The 25,027-nt window shown below is 46.1% G+C and overlaps 1 protein-coding gene across 1 annotated transcript in view; it reads left to right on the top strand.

The window, feature by feature from the left end:
• Window positions 1-25,027, top strand: part of SLC18A2 (solute carrier family 18 member A2) — a 52,389-nt gene that overhangs the window by 5,675 nt on the left and 21,687 nt on the right. The window contains exons 3-9 of the mRNA XM_075258027.1: window positions 18,150-18,495; window positions 19,374-19,432; window positions 19,510-19,593; window positions 20,973-21,065; window positions 22,884-22,973; window positions 23,101-23,144; window positions 23,225-23,285. Of these exons, the coding sequence (XP_075114128.1) occupies window positions 18,150-18,495; window positions 19,374-19,432; window positions 19,510-19,593; window positions 20,973-21,065; window positions 22,884-22,973; window positions 23,101-23,144; window positions 23,225-23,285 (777 nt within the window). The remainder of the gene's footprint in view (window positions 1-18,149; window positions 18,496-19,373; window positions 19,433-19,509; window positions 19,594-20,972; window positions 21,066-22,883; window positions 22,974-23,100; window positions 23,145-23,224; window positions 23,286-25,027) is intronic.

Genomic DNA, 25,027 nt, shown 5'->3' with positions numbered 1-25,027 from the left:
GGACGGGGAATACAATCTATTACTATCTGTTATCAGCCATGTCAGGAGAGGAGAGGCCGACTGTAGGACAGGGGAATACAAGCTATTACTATCTGTTATCAGCCATGTCAGGAGAGGAGAGGCCGACTGTAGGACAGGGGAATACAATCTATTACTATCTGTTATCAGCCATGTCAGGAGAGGCCGACTGTAGGACAGGAGAATACAATCTATTACTATCTGTTATCAGCCATGTCAGGAGAGGAGAGGCCGACTGTAGGACAGGGGAATACAATCTATTACTATCTGTTATCAGCCATGTCAGGAGAGGAGAGGCCGACTGTAGGACAGGGGAATACAATATATTACTATCTGTTATCAGCCATGTCAGGAGAGGAGAGGCCGACTGTAGGACAGGGGAATACAATCTATTACTATCTGTTATCAGCCATGTCAGGAGAGGAGAGGCCGACTGTAGAACAGGGGAATACAATCTATTACTATCTGTTATCAGCCATGTCAGGAGAGGAGAGGCCGACTGTAGAACAGGGGAATACAATCTATTACTATCTGTTATCAGCCATGTCAGGAGAGGAGAGGCCGACTGTAGGACAGGAGAATACAAGCTATTACTATCTGTTATCAGCCATGTCAGGAGAGGAGAGGCCGACTGTAGAACAGGGGAATACAATCTATTACTATCTGTTATCAGCCATGTCAGGAGAGGCCGACTGTAGGACAGGAGAATACAATCTATTACTATCTGTTATCAGCCATGTCAGGAGAGGCCGACTGTAGGACAGGAGAATACAATCTATTACTATCTGTTATCAGCCATGTCAGGAGAGGAGAGGCCGACTGTAGGACAGGGGAATGCAATCTATTACTATCTGTTATCAGCCATGTCAGGAGAGGAGAGGCCGACTGTAGGACAGGGGAATACAATCTATTACTATCTGTTATCAGCCATGTCAGGAGAGGAGAGGCCGACTGTAGGACAGGAGAATACAATCTATTACTATCTGTTATCAGCCATGTCAGGAGAGGCCGACTGTAGGACAGGGGAATACAATCTATTACTATCTGTTATCAGCCATGTCAGGAGAGGCCGACTGTAGGACAGGGGAATACAATCTATTACTATCTGTTATCAGCCATGTCAGGAGAGGCCGACTGTAGGACAGGGGAATCCAATCTATTTCTATCTGTTATCAGCCATGTCAGGAGAGGAGAGGCCGACTGTAGGACAGGAGAATACAATCTATTACTATCTGTTATCAGCCATGTCAGGAGAGGCCGACTGTAGGACAGGGGAATACAATCTATTACTATCTGTTATCAGCCATGTCAGGAGGGGAGAGGCCGACTGTAGGACAGGGGAATACAATCTATTACTCTCTGTTATCAGCCATGTCAGGAGAGGAGAGGTCGACTGTAGGACAGGGGAATACAATCTATTACTATCTGTTATCAGCCATGTCAGGAGGGGAGAGGCCGACTGTAGGACAGGGGAATACAATCTATTACTCTCTGTTATCAGCCATGTCAGGAGAGGCCGACTGTAGGACAGGGGAATACAATCTATTACTATCTGTTATCAGCCATGTCAGGAGAGGAGAGGCCAACTGTAGCACAGGAGAATACAATCTATTACTATCTGTTATCAGCCATGTCAGGAGAGGCCGACTGTAGGACAGGAGAATACAATCTATTACTATCTGTTATCAGCCATGTCAGGAGAGGCCGACTGTAGGACAGGGGAATACAATCTATTACTATCTGTTATCAGCCATGTCAGGAGAGTAGAGGCCGACTGTAGGACAGGAGAATACAATCTATTACTATCTGTTATCAGCCATGTCAGGAGAGGCCGACTGTAGGACAGGGGAATACAATCTATTACTATCTGTTATCAGCCATGTCAGGAGAGGAGAGGCCGACTGTAGGACAGGGCAATACAATCTATTACTATCTGTTATCAGCCATGTCAGGAGAGGCCGACTGTAGGACAGGGGAATACAATCTATTACTATCTGTTATCAGCCATGTCAGGAGGGGAGAGGTCGACTGTAGGACAGGGGAATACAATCTATTGCTCTCTGTTATCAGCCATGTCAGGAGAGGAGAGGTCGACTGTAGGACAGGGGAATACAATCTATTACTATCTGTTATCAGCCATGTCAGGAGAGGAGAGGCCGACTGTAGGACAGGGGAATACAATCTATTACTATCGGTTATCAGCCATGTCAGGAGAGGACAGGCCGACTGTAGGACAGGGGAATACAACCTATTACTATCTGTTATCAGCCATGTCAGGAGAGGAGAGGCCGACTGTAGGACAGGAGAATACAATCTATTACTATCTGTTATCAGCCATGTCAGGAGAGGAGAGGCCGACTGTAGGACAGGAGAATACAATCTATTACTATCTGTTATCAGCCATGTCAGGAGAGGAGAGGCCGACTGTAGGACAGGGGAATACAATCTATTACTATCTGTTATCAGCCATGTCAGGAGAGGAGAGGCCGACTGTTGGACAGGGGAATACAATCTATTACTATCTGTTATCAGCCATGTCAGGAGGGGAGAGGCCGACTGTAGGACGGGGAATACAATCTATTACTATCTGTTATCAGCCATGTCAGGAGGGGAGAGGCCGACTGTAGGACGGGGAATACAATCTATTACTATCTGTTATCAGCCATGTCAGGAGAGGAGAGGCCGACTGTAGGACAGGGGAATACAAGCTATTACTATCTGTTATCAGCCATGTCAGGAGAGGAGAGGCCGACTGTAGGACAGGGGAATACAATCTATTACTATCTGTTATCAGCCATGTCAGGAGAGGCCGACTGTAGGACAGGAGAATACAATCTATTACTATCTGTTATCAGCCATGTCAGGAGAGGAGAGGCCGACTGTAGGACAGGGGAATACAATATATTACTATCTGTTATCAGCCATGTCAGGAGAGGAGAGGCCGACTGTAGGACAGGGGAATACAATCTATTACTATCTGTTATCAGCCATGTCAGGAGAGGAGAGGCCGACTGTAGAACAGGGGAATACAATCTATTACTATCTGTTATCAGCCATGTCAGGAGAGGAGAGGCCGACTGTAGGACAGGAGAATACAAGCTATTACTATCTGTTATCAGCCATGTCAGGAGAGGAGAGGCCGACTGTAGAACAGGGGAATACAATCTATTACTATCTGTTATCAGCCATGTCAGGAGAGGCCGACTGTAGGACAGGAGAATACAATCTATTACTATCTGTTATCAGCCATGTCAGGAGAGGCCGACTGTAGGACAGGAGAATACAATCTATTACTATCTGTTATCAGCCATGTCAGGAGAGGAGAGGCCGACTGTAGGACAGGGGAATGCAATCTATTACTATCTGTTATCAGCCATGTCAGGAGAGGAGAGGCCGACTGTAGGACAGGGGAATACAATCTATTACTATCTGTTATCAGCCATGTCAGGAGAGGAGAGGCCGACTGTAGGACAGGAGAATACAATCTATTACTATCTGTTATCAGCCATGTCAGGAGAGGCCGACTGTAGGACAGGGGAATACAATCTATTACTATCTGTTATCAGCCATGTCAGGAGAGGCCGACTGTAGGACAGGGGAATACAATCTATTACTATCTGTTATCAGCCATGTCAGGAGAGGCCGACTGTAGGACAGGGGAATCCAATCTATTTCTATCTGTTATCAGCCATGTCAGGAGAGGAGAGGCCGACTGTAGGACAGGAGAATACAATCTATTACTATCTGTTATCAGCCATGTCAGGAGAGGCCGACTGTAGGACAGGGGAATACAATCTATTACTATCTGTTATCAGCCATGTCAGGAGGGGAGAGGCCGACTGTAGGACAGGGGAATACAATCTATTACTCTCTGTTATCAGCCATGTCAGGAGAGGAGAGGTCGACTGTAGGACAGGGGAATACAATCTATTACTATCTGTTATCAGCCATGTCAGGAGGGGAGAGGCCGACTGTAGCACAGGAGAATACAATCTATTACTATCTGTTATCAGCCATGTCAGGAGAGGCCGACTGTAGGACAGGAGAATACAATCTATTACTATCTGTTATCAGCCATGTCAGGAGAGGCCGACTGTAGGACAGGGGAATACAATCTATTACTATCTGTTATCAGCCATGTCAGGAGAGGAGAGGCCGACTGTAGGACAGGAGAATACAATCTATTACTATCTGTTATCAGCCATGTCAGGAGAGGCCGACTGTAGGACAGGGGAATACAATCTATTACTATCTGTTATCAGCCATGTCAGGAGAGGAGAGGCCGACTGTAGGACAGGGCAATACAATCTATTACTATCTGTTATCAGCCATGTCAGGAGAGGCCGACTGTAGGACAGGGGAATACAATCTATTGCTCTCTGTTATCAGCCATGTCAGGAGGGGAGAGGTCGACTGTAGGACAGGGGAATACAATCTATTGCTCTCTGTTATCAGCCATGTCAGGAGAGGAGAGGTCGACTGTAGGACAGGGGAATACAATCTATTACTATCTGTTATCAGCCATGTCAGGAGGGGAGAGGCCGACTGTAGGACAGGGGAATACAATCTATTACTATCTGTTATCAGCCATGTCAGGAGAGGCCGACTGTAGGACAGGGGAATACAATCTATTACTATCTGTTATCAGCCATGTCAGGAGGGGAGAGGCCGACTGTAGGACAGGGGAATACAATCTATTACTCTCTGTTATCAGCCATGTCAGGAGAGGAGAGGTCGACTGTAGGACAGGGGAATACAATCTATTACTATCTGTTATCAGCCATGTCAGGAGGGGAGAGGCCGACTGTAGGACAGGGGAATACAATCTATTACTCTCTGTTATCAGCCATGTCAGGAGAGGAGAGGTCGACTGTAGGACAGGGGAATACAATCTATTACTATCTGTTATCAGCCATGTCAGGAGAGGAGAGGCCGACTGTAGGACAGGGGAATACAATCTATTACTATCTGTTATCAGCCATGTCAGGAGAGGCCGACTGTAGGACTGGAGAATACAATCTATTACTATCTGTTATCAGCCATGGCAGGAGAGGAGAGGCCGACTGTAGGACAGGAGAATACAATCTATTACTATCTGTTATCAGCCATGTCAGGAGAGGAGAGGCCGACTGTAGGACAGGGGAATACAATCTATTACTATCTGTTATCAGCCATGTCAGGAGAGGCCGACTGTAGGACAGGGGAATACAATCTATTACTATCTGTTATCAGCCATGGCAGGAGAGGAGAGGCTGACTGTAGGACAGGAGAATACAATCTATTACTATCTGTTATCAGCCATGGCAGGAGAGGAGAGGCCGACTGTAGGACAGGAGAATACAATCTATTACTATCTGTTATCAGCCATGTCAGGAGAGGAGAGGCCGACTGTAGGACAGGGGAATACAATCTATTACTATCTGTTATCAGCCATGTCAGGAGAGGAGAGGCCGACTGTAGGACAGGGGAATACAATCTATTACTATCTGTTATCAGCCATGTCAGGAGAGGCCGACTGTAGGACAGGGGAATACAATCTATTACTATCTGTTATCAGCCATGTCAGGAGAGGAGAGGCCGACTGTAGGACAGGAGAATACAATCTATTACTATCTGTTATCAGCCATGTCAGGAGAGGCCGACTGTAGGACAGGAGAATACAACCTATTACTATCTGTTATCAGCCATGTCAGGAGAGGCCGACTGTAGGACAGGAGAATACAACCTATTACTATCTGTTATCAGCCATGTCAGGAGAGGAGAGGCCGACTGTAGGACAGGGGAATACAATCTATTACTCTCTGTTATCAGCCATGTCAGGAGAGGAGAGGCCGACTGTAGGACAGGGGAATACAATCTATTACTATCTGTTATCAGCCATGTCAGGAGAGGAGAGGCCGACTGTAGGACAGGGGAATACAATCTATTACTCTCTGTTATCAGCCATGTCAGGAGAGGAGAGGCCGACTGTAGGACAGGGGAATACAACCTATTACTATCTGTTATCAGCCATTTCCTCCCCCTCTCTGATGTCTGAGGCTAGTAATAATATTCTCTCATCTCCTCCTGGTATCAGGCAGCAGTGAAGCAGTTAATCCTCCAGTGTTTGTTCACCAACAATCCCTTGAAGTTTTCTTTTTATCTTTCATCATCTCCATATTAAACCCGGCACCAATTTCCTGTGTCAGACAATAAGCCGACTCTACAGAAGATGTCGGGGCAACAACAGAAATGTAACAGAAGTGACATTAGATTATATAGCAGTGATGTCACTATATATAGATTATAGCAGGGATATATATAACGATTTCTAGTTCTTGCTTTGGTGTTGTCGGCCATTTTCGCAGTAATGAATCCTTCGCCGTCGCCATTAATACGGCGGCTGCAGATCTGGGAAATTTATATGATTTCTGACATCTCCGAACCAGGTGAAATGCCCTCAAGGGGTTAATCTGTATTCATTTAATTTCCATCTCTGACATAACATTTCTGATTAGAATCTGTCACAGCAGGAGATAACATCGGATATATATATATAAAATGGAGCAGGGAGGGGCCCCGGGACCCTTATGATGGACACCTAAGGTGACCAGTCTGTATTGTGCATGACACTTTCCATTTTCTGTTGTTAATACAGTCTCTGCCTTTGTGTCGTCCACCAGAGGAGATTCTATAAGTCACATTCTATACAGTACCCCCATAGTCTCTATACTGGCTCCATGTTACACGGTGTATACTGCCTCCTGTAGGTCACATTCTATACAGTACCCCCATATTCTCTATACTGGCTGCATGTTACTCTGTGTATACTGCCTCCTGTAGGTCACATTCTATACAGTACCCCCATAGTCTCTATACTGGCTCCATGTTACACGGTGTATACTGCCTCCTGTAGGTCACATTCTATACAGTACCCCCATATTCTCTATACTGGCTGCATGTTACTCTGTGTATACTGCCTCCTGTAGGTCACATTCTATACAGTACCCCCATAGTCTCTATACTGGCTCCATGTTACTCTGTGTATACTGCCTCCTGTAGGTCACATTCTATACAGTACCCCATATTCTCTATACTGGCTCCATGTTACACTGTGTATACTGCCTCCTGTAGGTCACATTCTATACAGTACCCCCATAGTCTCTATGCTGGCTGTGTGTTACACTGTGTATACTGCCTCCTGTAGGTCACATTCTATACAGTACCCCCATAGTCTCTATACTGGCTCCATGTTACACGGTGTATACTGCCTCCTGTAGGTCACATTCTATACACTACCCCCATATTCTCTATACTGGCTCCATGTTACACGGTGTATACTGCCTCCTGTAGGTCACATTCTATACAGTACCCCCATATTCTCTATACTGGCTCCATGTTACACTGTGTATACTGCCTCCTGTAGGTCACATTCTATACAGTACCCCCATATTCTCTATACTGGCTCCATGTTACACTGTGTATACTGCCTCCTGTAGGTCACATTCTATACAGTACCCCCATAGTCTCTATACTGGCTCCATGTTACACGGTGTATACTGCCTCCTGTAGGTCACATTCTATACAGTACCTCCATATTCTCTATACTGGCTCCATGTTACACGGTGTATACTGCCTCCTGTAGGTCACATTCTATACAGTACCCCCATAGTCTCTATATTGGCTCCATGTTACATGGTGTATACTGCCTCTTGTAGGTCAAATTCTATACAGTACCCTCATATTCTCTATAATGGGTCCATGTTACATGGTGTATACTGCCTCCTGTAGGTTACATTCTATACAGTACCCCCATAGTCTCTATACTGGCTCCATGTTACACAGTGTATACTGCCTCCTGTAGGTCACATTCTATACAGTACCCTCATATTCTCTATACTGGCTGTGTGTTACACGGTGTATACTGCCTCCTGTAGGTCACATTCTATACAGTACCCCCATATTGTCTATACCGGCTCCATGTTACACTGTGTATACTGCCTCCTGTAGATCACATTCTATACTGTACCCCCATATTCTCTATACTGGCTCCATGTTACACAGTGTATACTGCCTCCTGTAGGTCACATTCTATACAGTACCTCCATATTCTCTATACTGGCTCCATGTTACATGGTGTATACTGCCTCCTGTAGGTCACATTCTATACAGTACCCCCATATTCTCTATACTAGCTCCATGTTACACTGTGTATACTGCCTCCTGTAGGTCACATTCTATACAGTACCCCCATATTCTCTATACTGGCTGCATGTTACCTTGTGTATACTGCCTCCTGTAGGTCACATTCTATACAGTACCCCCATATTCTCTATACTGGCTGTGTGTTACACGGTGTATACTGCCTCCTGTAGGTCACATTCTATACAGTACCCCATATTCTCTATACTGGCTCCATGTTACACTGTGTATACTGCCTCCTGTAGGTCACATTCTATACAGTACCCCCATATTCTCTATACTGGCTCCATGTTACATGGTGTATACTGCCTCCTGTAGGTCACATTCTATACACTACCCCCATATTCTCTATACTGGCTCCATGTTACACGGTGTATACTGCCTTCTGTAGGTCACATTCTATACAGTACCCCCATATTCTCTATACTGGCTGTGTGTTACACGGTGTATACTGCCTCCTGTAGGTCACATTCTATACAGTACCCCCATAGTCTCTATACTGGCTCCATGTTACACTGTGTATACTGCCTCCTGTAGGTCACATTCTATACAGTACCCCCATATTCTCTATACTGGCTCCATGTTACACGGTGTATACTGCCTTCTGTAGGTCACATTCTATACAGTACCCCCATATTCTCTATAATGGGTCCATGTTAAACGGTGTATACTGCCTCCTGTAGGTCACATTCTATACAGTACCCCCATATTCTCTATACTGGCTCCATGTTACACGGTGTATACTGCCTCCTGTAGGTCACATTCTATACAGTACCCCCATAGTCTCTATACTGGCTCCATGTTACACTGTGTATACTGCCTCCTGTAGGTTACATTCTATACAGTACCCCCATATTCTCTATACTGGCTGTGTGTTACACGGTGTATACTGCCTCCTGTAGGTCACATTCTATACAGTACCCCCATATTCTCTATACTGGTTGTGTGTTACATGGTGTATACTGCCTCCTGTAGGTCACATTCTATACAGTACCCCCATAGTCTCTATACTGGCTCCATGTTACACGGTGTATACTGCCTCCTGTAGGTCACATTCTATACAGTACCCCCATATTCTCCATACTGGCTCCATGTTACTCTGTGTATACTGCCTCCTGTAGGTCACATTCTATACAGTACCCCATATTCTCTATACTGGCTCCATGTTACACTGTGTATACTGCCTCCTGTAGGTCACATTCTATACAGTACCCCCATAGTCTCTATGCTGGCTGTGTGTTACACTGTGTATACTGCCTCCTGTAGGTCACATTCTATACAGTACCCCCATAGTCTCTATACTGGCTCCATGTTACACGGTGTATACTGCCTCCTGTAGGTCACATTCTATACACTACCCCCATATTCTCTATACTGGCTCCATGTTACACGGTGTATACTGCCTCCTGTAGGTCACATTCTATACAGTACCCCCATATTCTCTATACTGGCTCCATGTTACACTGTGTATACTGCCTCCTGTAGGTCACATTCTATACACTACCCCCATATTCTCTATACTGGCTCCATGTTACACAGTGTATACTGCCTCCTGTAGGTCACATTCTATACAGTACCCCCATATTCTCTATACTGGCTCCATGTTACACGGTATATACTGCCTCCTGTAGGTCACATTCTATACAGTACCCCCATATTCTCTATACTGCCTGTGTGCTACACGGTGTATACTGCCTCCTGTAGGTCACATTCTATACAGTACCCCCTTATTCTCTATACTGGTTGCATGTTACATGGTGTATACTGCCTCCTGTAGGTCACATTCTATACACTACCCCCATATTCTCTATACTGGCTGTGTGTTACACGGTGTATACTGCCTCCTGTAGGTCACATTCTATACAGTACCCCCATATTCTCTATACTGGCTCCATGTTACACGGTGTATACTGCCTCCTGTAGGTCACATTCTATACTCTATCCCCATATTCTCTATACTGGCTGTGTGTTACACGGTGTATACTGCCTCCTGTAGGTCACATTCTATACAGTACCCCCATATTCTCTATACTGGCTCCATGTTACACTGTGTATACTGCCTCCTGTAGGTCACATTCTATACAGTACCCCCATATTCTCTATACTGGCTGCATGTTACTCTGTGTATACTGCCTCCTGTAGGTCACATTCTATACAGTACCCCCATAGTCTCTATACTGGCTCCATGTTACACGGTGTATACTGCCTCCTGTAGGTCACATTCTATACTGTACCCCCATATTCTCTATACTGGCTCCATGTTACACGGTGTATACTGCCTCCTGTAGGTCACATTCTATACTCTATCCCCATATTCTCTATACTGGCTGTGTGTTACACGGTGTATACTGCCTCCTGTAGGTTGATTTTATATACTAACCCCATATTCAAGATACCGAACTATCAGCTGTGAGCAGGAGATCTCACCACCTACCAAAGAACTGCCACATGTTATTCTGATAGCTGCCTATGTCCCCCACCTCTGCCTGTTATATCCACATGCTGTGACCCCTCCTTGTGTCCTCCAACCACATTCAGCCGTATTATTATTAGCATCACTCCGCACAGAGAACTAAATGATCCTGCAGTGTGTCTGTGTGTCTTTTTAGTTGCTCTGATTCCTAGGATTTCTCTATCTGCCATGAGCTTGTATGTGTTTCTCTCTTGTTATATCCTACTGTACCATCTATGATGCCGTATCACTGAATGTCCCCATTGTGGGATTATTTTATCCTCTATACTAAGAGGGCTATAGACCTAGCATTATGTCAGCCACAGTGACCCTCTGTCTCACACAGCAGTCTCATATATCTGTATATATATCACCTATATGTATATTTGCCATAGTTACTCCCTGCACCCTGATGGTTAGCACACCACAGCCAGTCCTGCAATACCTGGGACTACAGGTCCACTCACCCACCACCGACACATACTCCAAAGGGCGTGACTGCCCACTCCGCCCCTACCTTCTGATTGGAGAATCGGATTGAGGCTAGGTACATATGGTAATGAGACAGACTATAGAGGACCCCGCCTATGATAACTATATATAGAGGACCCCGCCTATAATAAATCTGAGCAGCTGTGACTACCATGCGGCCAGGCGTATACCCCTCCTATATTGCTTTGGCTACTGACTCTGAGTCTCGGGGAGTTGTTCCTCCTTCTCATTGGTTCTTGACTGTAAATTTCTGCCCCAATCTATAGGTGAATAACAAAACATGGCAGAAAGAGAAAGGGTTAAATAATCCGAATTACAGCAAATGTAAGAAATAGTCAGAAAAGAGAGGAGGCGCCGAAAATACAGAGGAGACGCAACAACCCCCTGAGGTCAGACCTAGGAGAGCGGGTAATGGCGGCGCTCACCAGGAAATAACCAGAAGAGAACGACCAATAAGAGCAGAGGACGGGCGGGGTTTCCTTCTGCGCTTTGTCCTATCGGCAGCTATTGGTATATTCAGCGTTCCGTTACGGTCTAGAGGAACTTGTTCTTCAATTGAGGGGGACACTAAACCGGGGGCAACTAGAGGGGGACATGTCACCCTCCAGCTACCCCTACAGTTTAATGTCCTCCTCCCAGTTTAATTCTATACACTACCCCCATATTCTCTATACTGGCTCCATGTTACACGGTGTATACTGCCTCCTGTAGGTCACATTCTATACACTACCCCCATATTCTCTATACTGGCTCCATGTTACACGGTGTATACTGCCTCCTGTAGGTCACATTCTATACACTACCCCCATATTCTCTATACTGGCTCCATGTTACACGGTGTATACTGCCTCCTGTAGGTCACATTCTATACAGTACCCCCATATTCTCTATACTGGCTCCATGTTACACAGTGTATACTGCCTCCTGTAGGTCACATTCTATACAGTACCCCCATAGTCTCTATACTGGCTCCATGTTACACGGTGTATACTGCCTCCTGTAGGTCACATTCTATACAGTACCCCCATAGTCTCTATACTGGCTCCATGTTACACGGTGTATACTGCCTCCTGTAGGTCACATTCTATACAGTACCCCCATATTCTCTATACTGGCTGTGTGTTACACTGTGTATACTGCCTCCTGTAGTTCACATTCTATACAGTACCCCCATATTCTCTATACTGGCTCCATGTTACATGGTGTATACTGCCTCCTGTAGGTCTCATTCTATACAGTACCCCTTTAATCTCTATACTGGCTCCATGTTACACGGTATATACTGCCTCCTGTAGGTCACATTCTATACAGTACCCCCATATTCTCTATACTGCCTGTGTGCTACACGGTGTATACTGCCTCCTGTAGGTCACATTCTATACAGTACCCCCTTATTCTCTATACTGGTTGCATGTTACATGGTGTATACTGCCTCCTGTAGGTCACATTCTATACACTACCCCCATATTCTCTATACTGGCTGCATGTTACACGGTGTATACTGCCTCCTGTAGGTCACATTCTATACAGTACCCCCATATTCTCTATACTGCCTGTGTGCTACACGGTGTATACTGCCTCCTGTAGGTCACATTCTATACACTACCCCCATATTCTCTATACTGGCTGCATGTTACACGGTGTATACTGCCTCCTGTAGGTCACATTCTATACAGTACCCCCATATTCTCTATACTGGCTCCATGTTACACGGTGTATACTGCCTCCTGTAGGTCACATTCTATACAGTACCCCCATATTCTCTATACTGGCTCCATGTTACACGGTGTATACTGCCTCCTGTAGGTCACATTCTATACAGTACCCCCATAGTCTCTATACTGGCTCCATGTTACACGGTGTATACTGCCTCCTGTAGGTCACATTCTATACACTACCCCCATATTCTCTATACTGGCTCCATGTTACACAGTGTATACTGCCTCCTGTAGGTCACATTCTATACAGTAGCCCCATAGTCTCTATACTGGCTCCATGTTACACGGTGTATACTGCCTCCTGTAGGTCACATTCTATACTGTACCCCCATATTCTCTATACTGGCTGTGTGTTACACTGTGTATACTGCCTCCTGTAGGTCACATTCTATACAGTACCCCCATATTCTCTATACTGGCTCCATGTTACACGGTGTATACTGCCTCCTGTAGGTCACATTCTATACACTACCCCCATATTCTCTATACTGGCTCCATGTAACACTGTGTATACTGCCTCCTGTAGGTCACATTCTATACAGTACCCCCATATTCTCTATACTGGTTCCATGTTACACGGTGTATACTGCCTCCTGTATGTCACATTCTATACACTACCCCCATATTCTCTATACTGGCTGTGTGTTACACTGTGTATACTGCCTCCTGTAGGTCACATTCTATACAGTACCCCCATATTCTCTATACTGGCTGCATGTTACACGGTGTATACTGCCTCCTGTAGGTCACATTCTATACAGTACCCCCATATTCTCTATACTGGCTCCATGTTACATGGTGTATACTGCCTCCTGTAGGTCACATTCTATACAGTACCCCCATAGTCTCTATACTGGCTCCATGTTACACGGTGTATACTGCCTCCTGTAGGTCACATTCTATACACTACCCCCATATTCTCTATACTGGCTCCATGTTACATGGTGTATACTGCCTCCTGTAGGTCACATTCTATACACTACCCCCATATTCTCTATACTGGCTGTGTGTTACACTGTGTATACTGTCTCCTGTAGGTCACATTCTATACAGTACCCCCATAGTCTCTATACTGGCTCCATGTTACACGGTGTATACTGCCTCCTGTAGGTCACATTCTATACAGTACCCCCATATTCTCTATACTGGCTGTGTGTTACACTGTGTATACTGCCTCCTGTAGGTCACATTCTATACAGTACCCCCATAGTCTCTATACTGGTTGTGTGTTACACTGTGTATACTGCCTCCTGTAGGTCACATTCTATACACTACCCCCATATTCTCTATACTGGCTCCATGTTACCCTGTGTATACTGCCTCCTGTAGGTCACACTCTATACAGTACCCCCATATTCTCCATACTGGCTCCATGTTACACGGTGTATACTGCCTCCTGTAGGTCACATTCTATACAGTACCCCCATAGTCTCTATACTGGCTCCATGTTACACGGTGTATACTGCCTCCTGTAGGTCACATTCTATACAGTACCCCCATATTCTCTATACTGGCTCCATGTTACACGGTGTATACTGCCTCCTGTAGGTCACATTCTATACAGTACCCCCATATTCTCTATACTGACTCCATGTTACACGGTGTATACTGCCTCCTGTAGGTCACATTCTATACAGTACCCCCATAGTCTCTATACTGGTTGTGTGTTACATGGTGTATACTGCCTCCTGTAGGTCACATTCTATACAGTACCCCCATATTCTCTATACTGGCTCCATGTTACACGGTGTATACTGCCTCCTGTAGGTCACATTCTATACAGTACCCCATATTCTCCATACTGGCTCCATGTTACACGGTGTATACTGCCTCTTGTAGGTTACATTCTATACAGTACCCCCATATTCTCCATACTGGCTCCATGTTACACGGTGTATACTGCCTCCTGTAGGTCACATTCTATACACTACCCCCATATTCTCTATACTGGCTGTGTGTTACACTGTGTATACTGCCTCCTGTAGGTCACATTCTATACAGTACCCCCATATTCTCTATACTGGCTCCATGTTACACGGTGTATACTGCCTCCTGTAGGTTACATTCTATACAGTACCCCCATATTCTCTATACTGGCTGTGTGTTACACTGTGTATACTGCCTCCTGTAGGTCACATTCTATACAGTACCCCCATATTCTCTATACTGGCTGTGTGTTACATGGTGTATACTGCCTCCTGTAGGTCACATTCTATACAGTACCCCATATTCTCTATACTGGCTCCATGTTACACTGTGTATACTGCCTCCTGTAGGTCACATTCTATACAGTACCCCCATATTCTCTATACTGGCTGTGTGTTACACTGTGTATACTGCCTCCTGTAGGTCACATTCTATACAGTACCCCCTTATTCTCTATACTGGCTCCATGTTACACGGTGTATACTGCCTCCTGTAGGTCACATTCTATACAGTACCCCCATAGTCTCTATACTGGCTCCATGTTACCCTGTGTATACTGCCTCCTGTAGGTCACATTCTATACAGTACCCCCATATTCTCTATACTGGCTCCATGTTACAAGGTGTATACTGCCTCCTGTAGGTCACATTCTATACAGTACCCCCATATTCTCTATACTGGCTCCATGTTACACTGTGTATACTGCCTCCTGTAGGTCACATTCTATACAGTACCCCCATATTCTCTATACTGGCTCCATGTTACACGGTGTATACTGCCTCCTGTAGGTCACATTCTATACAGTACCTCCATATTCTCTATACTGGCTCCATGTTACACGGTGTATACTGCCTCCTGTAGGTCACATTCTATACAGTACCCCCATAGTCTCTATATTGGCTCCATGTTACATGGTGTATACTGCCTCTTGTAGGTCAAATTCTATACAGTACCCTCATATTCTCTATAATGGGTCCATGTTACATGGTGTATACTGCCTCCTGTAGGTTACATTCTATACAGTACCCCCATAGTCTCTATACTGGCTCCATGTTACACAGTGTATACTGCCTCCTGTAGGTCACATTCTATACAGTACCCTCATATTCTCTATACTGGCTGTGTGTTACACGGTGTATACTGCCTCCTGTAGGTCACATTCTATACAGTACCCCCATATTGTCTATACCGGCTCCATGTTACACTGTGTATACTGCCTCCTGTAGATCACATTCTATACTGTACCCCCATATTCTCTATACTGGCTCCATGTTACACAGTGTATACTGCCTCCTGTAGGTCACATTCTATACAGTACCTCCATATTCTCTATACTGGCTCCATGTTACATGGTGTATACTGCCTCCTGTAGGTCACATTCTATACAGTACCCCCATATTCTCTATACTAGCTCCATGTTACACTGTGTATACTGCCTCCTGTAGGTCACATTCTATACAGTACCCCCATATTCTCTATACTGGCTGCATGTTACCTTGTGTATACTGCCTCCTGTAGGTCACATTCTATACAGTACCCCCATATTCTCTATACTGGCTGCATGTTACCTTGTGTATACTGCCTCCTGTAGGTCACATTCTATACAGTACCCCCATATTCTCTATACTGGCTGTGTGTTACACGGTGTATACTGCCTCCTGTAGGTCACATTCTATACAGTACCCCATATTCTCTATACTGGCTCCATGTTACACTGTGTATACTGCCTCCTGTAGGTCACATTCTATACAGTACCCCCATATTCTCTATACTGGCTCCATGTTACATGGTGTATACTGCCTCCTGTAGGTCACATTCTATACAGTACCCCCTTATTCTCTATACTGTTTGCATGTTACACGGTGTATACTGCCTCCTGTAGGTCACATTCTATACACTACCCCCATATTCTCTATACTGGTTGTGTGTTACACGGTGTATACTGCCTCCTGTAGGTCACAGTCTATACAGTACCCCCATATTCTCTATACTGGTTGTGTGTTACACGGTGTATACTGCCTCCTGTAGGTCACATTCTACACAGTATCCCATATTCTCTATACTGGCTCCATGTTACACGGTGTATACTGCCTCCTGTAGGTCACATTCTATACTGTACCCCCATATTCTCTATACTGGCTGTGTGTTATACTGTGTATACTGCCTCCTGTAGGTTACATTCTATACAGTACCCCCATATTCTCTATACTGGCTCCATGTTACACTGTGTATACTGCCTCCTGTAGGTCACATTCTATACAGTACCCCCATAGTCTCTATACTGGCTCCATGTTACACGGTGTATACTGCCTCCTGTAGGTCACATTCTATACAGTACCCCCATATTCTCTATACTGGCTCCATGTTACACAGTGTATACTGCCTCCTGTAGGTCACATTCTATACAGTACCCCCATATTCTCTATACTGGCTCCATGTTACACTGTGTATACTGCCTCCTGTAGGTCACATTCTATACAGTACCCCCATATTCTCTATACTGGCTGTGTGTTACACGGTGTATACTGCCTCCTGTAGGTCACATTCTATACACTATCCCCATATTGTCTATACTGGCTCCATGTTACACAGTGTATACTGCCTCCTGTAGGTCACATTCTATACACTATCCCCATATTGTCTATACTGGCTCCATGTTACACGGTGTATACTGCCTCCTGTAGGTCACATTCTATACACTATCCCCATATTCTCTATACTGGCTGTGTGTTACACGGTGTATACTGCCTCCTGTAGGTCACATTCTATACACTATCCCCATATTGTCTATACTGGCTCCATGTTACACGGTGTATACTGCCTCCTGTAGGTCACATTCTATACAGTACCCCCATAGTCTCTATACTGCTCTGGTCCTTTTGGTGCAGTTACCCCCCGTAGGCCCCGTTCTTCTCTCGTTGTTAGCCTGGCCCGGACCTTTCTGTTCTCATTGAGATATTCGTTGATGATTTGTGTGTTTTGTCATTTACAAACATGAGATTTGTGTCGCAGCTGCCGGATTCTCAGGATAGATTGTGTCTCCTTATCTGTGATGTAGGAAGCGGCTGATATATAATGGGGTGACTGCACGGCTCTGTAGGATGTGAGCGCCCAGCTGTGTGTGTATAATGTGCAGCTCAGTATATACATACAGTGATAGGTTATATATAGAGACGTGCCGCAGGTCTGGGGCTATTGGTATTATACAGTTCCCTATGGAGATTGCATCCCCTAATGGATTGTGAGATCTTGCCCAGGACAATGGAGCGAGGGAAGGAGAGAAGATGCGGCCCCTGGTGTAGAGGTGACATTATACGCTGTCTCCTCCGCTCTCCTCACATCTCCCTTCTCTCTCTTCTCAGTTCCCATCATCCCCAGCTACCTTTACACCATGACCCATGAATCTAACGCAAGTGCCCTTCAGGGAGGTACGAGCCGTCACCCATCCTCCGACACCTTCCAGACCATCTTCTCTTTCTACGACAACACAACCATGGTCACAGCAAATGTGACAGAGAGGTCAGGACTGGAGAGAGTGATGGTGGTACCGACCCCGGCGCCTGCGCAGACCAGCACAGCGCCACCCAGCAGCTGCCCCAAGGCTGACGACACCTTACTGAATGAAAACGTCAAAGTCGGTCTCCTGTTTGCATCCAAAGCCACAGTCCAGCTGCTAACCAATCCCTTCATAGGACCCCTGACCAACAGGTACAAGATGGGACGCACCAAAGCTCCATCTCCCAACACATCCTGAAATCCTTAATTCTATCACCCAATATCTATCATATTGGTACATCCCCTGGTTATATCATTCAACACATATTATGTCCCTCGGCTACATCAACCGACACATATCACATCCCTCCTTGGCTCCATCACCTGGTACACGGCACGTCCCTCGGCTCCGTCACCTGATATATAGCATGTCCCTCGGCTCCATCACCTGGTATATAGCACTTTCCTCGGCTCCATCACCTGGTATACAGCACATTCCTCGGCTCCGTCACCTGATATATAGCATGTCCCTCGGCTCCATCACCTGGTATATAGCACTTTCCTCGGCTCCATCACCTGGTACACAGCACGTCCCTCGGCTCCGTCACCTGATATATAGCATGTCCCTTGGCTCCATCACCTGGTATACAGCACATTCCTCGGCTCCATCACCTGGTACATAACACGTCCCTCAGCTCCGTCACCTGGTACACAGCACGCCCCTTGGCTCCAGCACCTGGTATATAGCACTTTCCTCAGCTCCATCACCTGGTACACAGCACGAGTTTCGGCTCCATCACCTGGTACACAGCACATCCCTCGGCTCCGTCACCTGGTACACAGCACGTCCCTCGGCTCCATCACCTTGTACACAGCACGTCCCTCGGTTCCAGCACCTGGTATATAGCATGCCCCTCAGCTCCATCACCTGGTACACAGTATGTCCCTCGGCTCCGTCACCTGATGCATATCACATCCCTTCTTGGCTCTATCAGACCACACACATATCAAACCCTTCGGCTCCGTCACCTGGTACATATATTCTAACCATTTTCTCAGTATTTTCCCCTATATCCTCTCTTCTTGCGCAGGATCGGTTACCAGATCCCCATGTTTGCTGGATTCTGCATCATGTTCCTCTCCACAATCAGTAAGTATCTGGAGCTGCCTCATCCCAATTCTATAGATATCTCTAGACACTTCTGAGGTCCCGTCTCCTCTCCGCAGTGTTTGCCTTCTCCGGATCCTACACGTTGCTGTTCATTGCGAGGTCGCTGCAGGGAATCGGCTCCTCCTGCTCCTCTGTGGCCGGTAGGTTACTGAGCCGGCTCCGGGATGTCACTCGCCTATGTAATGTGCTCTACATGCCCTAAATTATCAGGGTCTGTGGGGGGAGGGCGAGCAATAAAACATATAGCAGGGGATGGTATAGGACTGGCTGAGGTACTTATTGTGCTCCTAGATCTGCCATACTAGAAAATGGCGCCAGCAGGTTGTAAAGCTTCACAGTGTGACCATATAACACAAGGGGCGGCCATATAACACGAGGGATGGCCATATAACACGAGGGGTATCCATATAACACGAGGGGCGACCATATAACACGAGGGGTATCCATATAACACGAGGGGCGACCATATAACACGAGGGGCGACCATATAACACGAGGGGCGACCATATAACACGAGGGGTATCCATATAACACGAGGGGCGACCATATAACACGAGGGGTATCCATATAACACGAGGGGCGACCATATAACACGAGGGGTATCCATATAACACGAGGGGCGACCATATAACACGAGGGGTATCCATATAACACGAGGGGCGACCATATAACACGAGGGGCGACCATATAACACGAGGGGCGACCATATAACACGAGGGGCGGCCATATAACACGAGGGGCGGCCATATAACACGAGGGGCGGCCATATAACACGAGGGGCGGCCATATAACACGAGGGGCGGCCATATAACACGAAGGGCGACCATATAACACGAGGGGCGACCATATAACACGAGGGGCGGCCATATAACACGAGGGGCGGCCATATAACACGAAGGGCGACCATATAACACGAGGGGCGACCATATAACACGAGGGGCGGCCATATAACACGAGGGGCGGCCATATAACACGAGGGGCGGCCATATAACACGAAGGGCGACCATATAACACGAGGGGCGGCCATATAACACGAGGGGCGGCCATATAACACGAGGGGCGGCCATATAACACGAAGGGCGACCATATAACACGAGGGGCGACCATATAACACGAGGGGAGACCATATAACACGAGGGGCGACCATATAACACGAGGGGCGACCATATAACACGAGGGGCGACCATATAACACGAGGGGCGACCATATAACACGAGGGGCGGCCATATAACACGAGGGGCGACCATATAACACGAGGGTCAACCATATAACACGAGGGGCGACCATATAACACGAAGGACGACCATATAGTACGAGGGGTGGCCATCTTGGGGTACATAGTGTCTGCAGATGTCCTGGCCATAGACGCTTGTATCCCTCATCTCTTCCCCGGTGATAGCAGCTTCGCTTTTGTCTGGAGTTTTTAATTTCCTGATTTCTAAAGGTCACGGAGCGGCTCCGGCCTCGGGGAGGGGATTATGTCTTAGTGAGGCCAATAATCCCTGTGTTTACCCCGCAGGTATGGGGATGCTCGCCAGTGTGTACACAGATGACGAGGAGCGAGGCAACGCCATGGGGATTGCGCTGGGAGGACTCGCCATGGGAGTTCTGGGTCAGTCCAAGAACCCAATCGCAACGTTACTCTGCCTGACCCAAAAGCCTCAAACTCTGCAACGTTCATTATTTTTAGTATTGATTTGATCCATTTCCTCTTCCTCAGCTGTCACCTTTACTATTGAGGGTGGGGGGAGGTTGAGTTGTCAGTGGGTGTCAGATATGGGCGCAGCGGGTCACTCCGCTCTCATAGCAGACCCCGTCCTATTACATAGATTCCACCATCCTCGCACTATGGAGTCTTCCTTCAGGTATTGTCTACACAGATGGAGAGACTTGTCACGAGAGACACCAAGCGGACGGTCACGCAATGAGACCGCCTGACCATTTTTCTAAACTTTACTGGTCTTTATTTTTTTTTCATTGACTTGTATGGGTCCCATTATTTGGTTATTCATACAGATGCCATTACATACGTGTGTGATAGGGTCCGCCGTACATTGGTGGTGGGTGGACAGTATGGAGAATTTCTCTAATGGAAAACAATATAATGTTGGAGGTAGGTAGGTAATCCCACCGTATATCATGAGACAGCTCGAGGCTAGTCTGTTATATATTACCTTGGTAGTCAGTATATGACCTCGGTAGTCTGTATAAGGCCTCGGTAGTCTGTTTATGTCCTCAGTAGTCAGTATATGACCTCGGTAGTCTGTTTATGTCCTCAGTAGTCAGTATATGTCCTCAGTAGTCAGTATATGTCCTCTGTAGACAGTATATGGCCTTGGTAGTCTGTATAAGACCTCGGTAGTCAGTATAAGGCCTCGGTAGTCTGTATAAGGCCTCGGTAGTCTGTTTATGTCCTCAGTAGTCTGTATATGTCCTCGGTAGTCTGTATATGTCCTCGGTAGTCTGTATAAGTCGTCGGTAGTCAGTATATATCCTCAGTAGTCAGTATATGTTCTCAGTAGTCAGTATATATCCTCAGTAGTCAGTATATGACCTCAGTAGTCAGTATATGGCCTTGGTAGTCTGTATAAGGCCTCGGTAGTCAGTATATGGCCTCAGTAGTCAGTATATGGCCTCAGTAGTCAGTATATGTCCTCAGTAGTCTGTATATTTCCTCGGTAGTCTGTATAAGTCCTCAGTAGTCAGTATATATCCTCAGTAGTCTGTATATTGCCTTGGTAGTCAGTATATGTCCTCAATAGTCAGTATATGGCCTCGGTAGTCCGTATATGTCCTCAGTAGTCCGTATATGTTCTTGGTAGTCCGTATAATGCTGCGGTAGTCAGTATATGTCCTCAGTAGTCTGTATATGGCCTCGGTAGTCCGTATAAGGCCTTGCTAGTCAGTATATGGCCTCGGTAGACAGTATATGGCCTCGGTAGTCAGTATATGGCCTCGGTAGACAGTATATGGCCTCGGTAGTCAGTATATGGCCTCGGTAGTCAGTATATGGCCTCGGTAGTCAGTATATGGCCTCGGTAGACAGTATATGGCCTTGGTAGTCAGTATATGGCCTTGGTAGTCCGTATACGGCCTCGGTAGTCAGTATATGGCCTCGGTAGTCAGTATATGGCCTCGGTAGTCAGTATATGGCCTCGGTAGTCAGTATATGGCCTCGGTAGACAGTATATGGCCTCGGTAGTCAGTATATGGCCTCGGTAGTCAGTATATGGCCTCGGTAGACAGTATATGGCCTCGGTAGTCAGTATATGGCCTTGGTAGTCCGTATATGGCCTCGGTAGTCAGTATATGGTCTTGGTAGACAGTATATGGCCTCGGTAGACAGTATACGGCCTGATACACGGAGATAACATCCTATTTACCATGATCATACATTGCTTTCTCATCTGTTCTTCATCTCACCCCATAGTGGGCCCTCCATTTGGAAGCATCTTGTATGAGTTTGTGGGGAAGACGGCTCCCTTCCTGGTCCTTGCAGTGCTGGTTCTCTTTGATGGAGGTCAGTGCACCATTACGTTACGATATATTAGATTATCTTGTTTTCTTATCAGCCAGATGATAATGACTAATATAAGACATGGCCTCTAATGTCCCCATGGACTGTCTTCTCTTCTTTCTGTCTTCAGCTCTCCAGCTTTTCATTCTTCAACCTTCTAGAGTTCAACCAGAGGTGAGTCCCCGGGGCCGTCTGCTTGGACATGCCGAGCCCGAAACCTCATCCAGAGTCTTATCTCCTTCCTCTTCTTTTAGAGTCAGACGGGGACATCACTATTTACCCTGCTACGAGACCCCTATATCATCATTGCGGCAGGTACATCATCCAGGACTCCTACTATATAGATCACAGCACGGCAGGCTGTCTACATTGTAGGTAGATATATATATATAGCTGGGTGTCTACTGTGTGTATATATAGCACTGGACAGCAGAATGTGTGTATTGTGTACCTAGACTGTGTGTATATAATACTATACGGTCTCGCAGACCGTGCTGGACCTCGATCAGTCGCTCCTACCAATGGTTGTTTATTGTGCTGATTTTTAGTTTGTAAAGAATTTATTTAATTGTTTTCCAGGGTAGAAAGGTGAGGGAATATATAGGGGAAAGGGGGAGACCTATAGAGAAGAGGGCCCATATATAGGGAAGAGAGGCCACCTATAGTGAAGAGGGCCCATATATAGGGAAGAGGGGCCACCTATAGAGAAGAGGGCCCATATATAGGGAAGAGAGGCCACCTATAGTGAAGAGGGCCCATATACAGGGAAGAGGGGCCACCTATAGAGAAGAGGGCCCGTATATAGGAGAGGGGGTCCACTTATAGAAAACAGGGCCCATATATAGGGGGGAAGAGACACCTATAGAGAAGAGGGCCCATATATAGGAAAGAAGGGCCACCTATAGAGAAGAGGGCCCATATATAGGGGAGAGAGGCCACATATAGAGAAGAGGGCCAATATATAGGGGACAGAAGCCACCTTTAGAGAAGAGGGCCCATATATAGGGGAGAGAGGCCAACTATAGAAAAGAGGGTCCATATATAGGGGAGAGAGGCCAACTATAGAAAAGAGGGTCCACTAATCCCCAGAACCCCCCACACTGTATTATCTGTGTATTATCTCCTATCTCTCTCTAGTATAACATTACACTAGTCCCCAGAACCCCCCACACTGTATTATCTGTGTATTATCTCCTATCTCTCTCTAGTATAACATTACACTAATCCCAGAACCCCCCCACACTGTATTATCTGTGTATTATCTCCTATATCTCTCTAGTATAACACTACACTAATCCCCAGAACCCCCCACACTGTATTATCTGTGTATTATCTCCTATCTCTCTCTAGTCCTAACACTACACTAATCCCCAGAACCCCCCACACTGTATTATCTGTGTATTATCTCCTACCTCTCTCTAGTATAACACTACGCTAATCCCCAGAACCCCACACACTGTATTATTTGTGTATTATCTCCTATCTCTCTCTAGTATAACACTACACTAATCCCCAGACCCCACACACTGTATTATTTGTGTATTATCTCCTATCTCTCTCTAGTATAACACTACACTAATCCCCAGAACCCCCCACACTGTATTATCTGTGTATTATCTCCTATCTCTCTCTAGTATAACACTACACTAATCCCCAGAACCCCCCACACTGTATTATCTGTGTATTATCTCCTATCTCTCTCCTAACATTACCCTAATCCCAGAAACCCCACACTGTAATATCTGTGTATTATCTCCTATCTCTCTCTAGTATAACACTACACTAATCCCCAGAACCCCCCACACTGTATTATCTGTGTATTATCTCCTATCTCTCTCTAGTATAACACTACACTAATCCCCAGAACCCCCCATACTGTATTATCTGTGTATTATCTCCTATCTCTCTCCTAACACTACACTAATCCCCAGAACCCCCCACACTGTATTATCTGTGTATTATCTCCTATCTCTCTCTAGTATAACACTACACTAATCCCCAGAACCCCCCACACTGTATTATCTGTGTATTATCTCCTATCTCTCTCTATTCTTGCT

Source organism: Leptodactylus fuscus, chromosome 10, assembly GCF_031893055.1.
Source record: "Leptodactylus fuscus isolate aLepFus1 chromosome 10, aLepFus1.hap2, whole genome shotgun sequence".
In the NCBI taxonomy this organism is placed as follows: Eukaryota; Metazoa; Chordata; class Amphibia; order Anura; family Leptodactylidae; genus Leptodactylus; species Leptodactylus fuscus.
The sequence above is the reverse complement of the archived record's forward strand: the minus strand, read 5'-3'. Positions and strand labels throughout refer to the sequence as shown.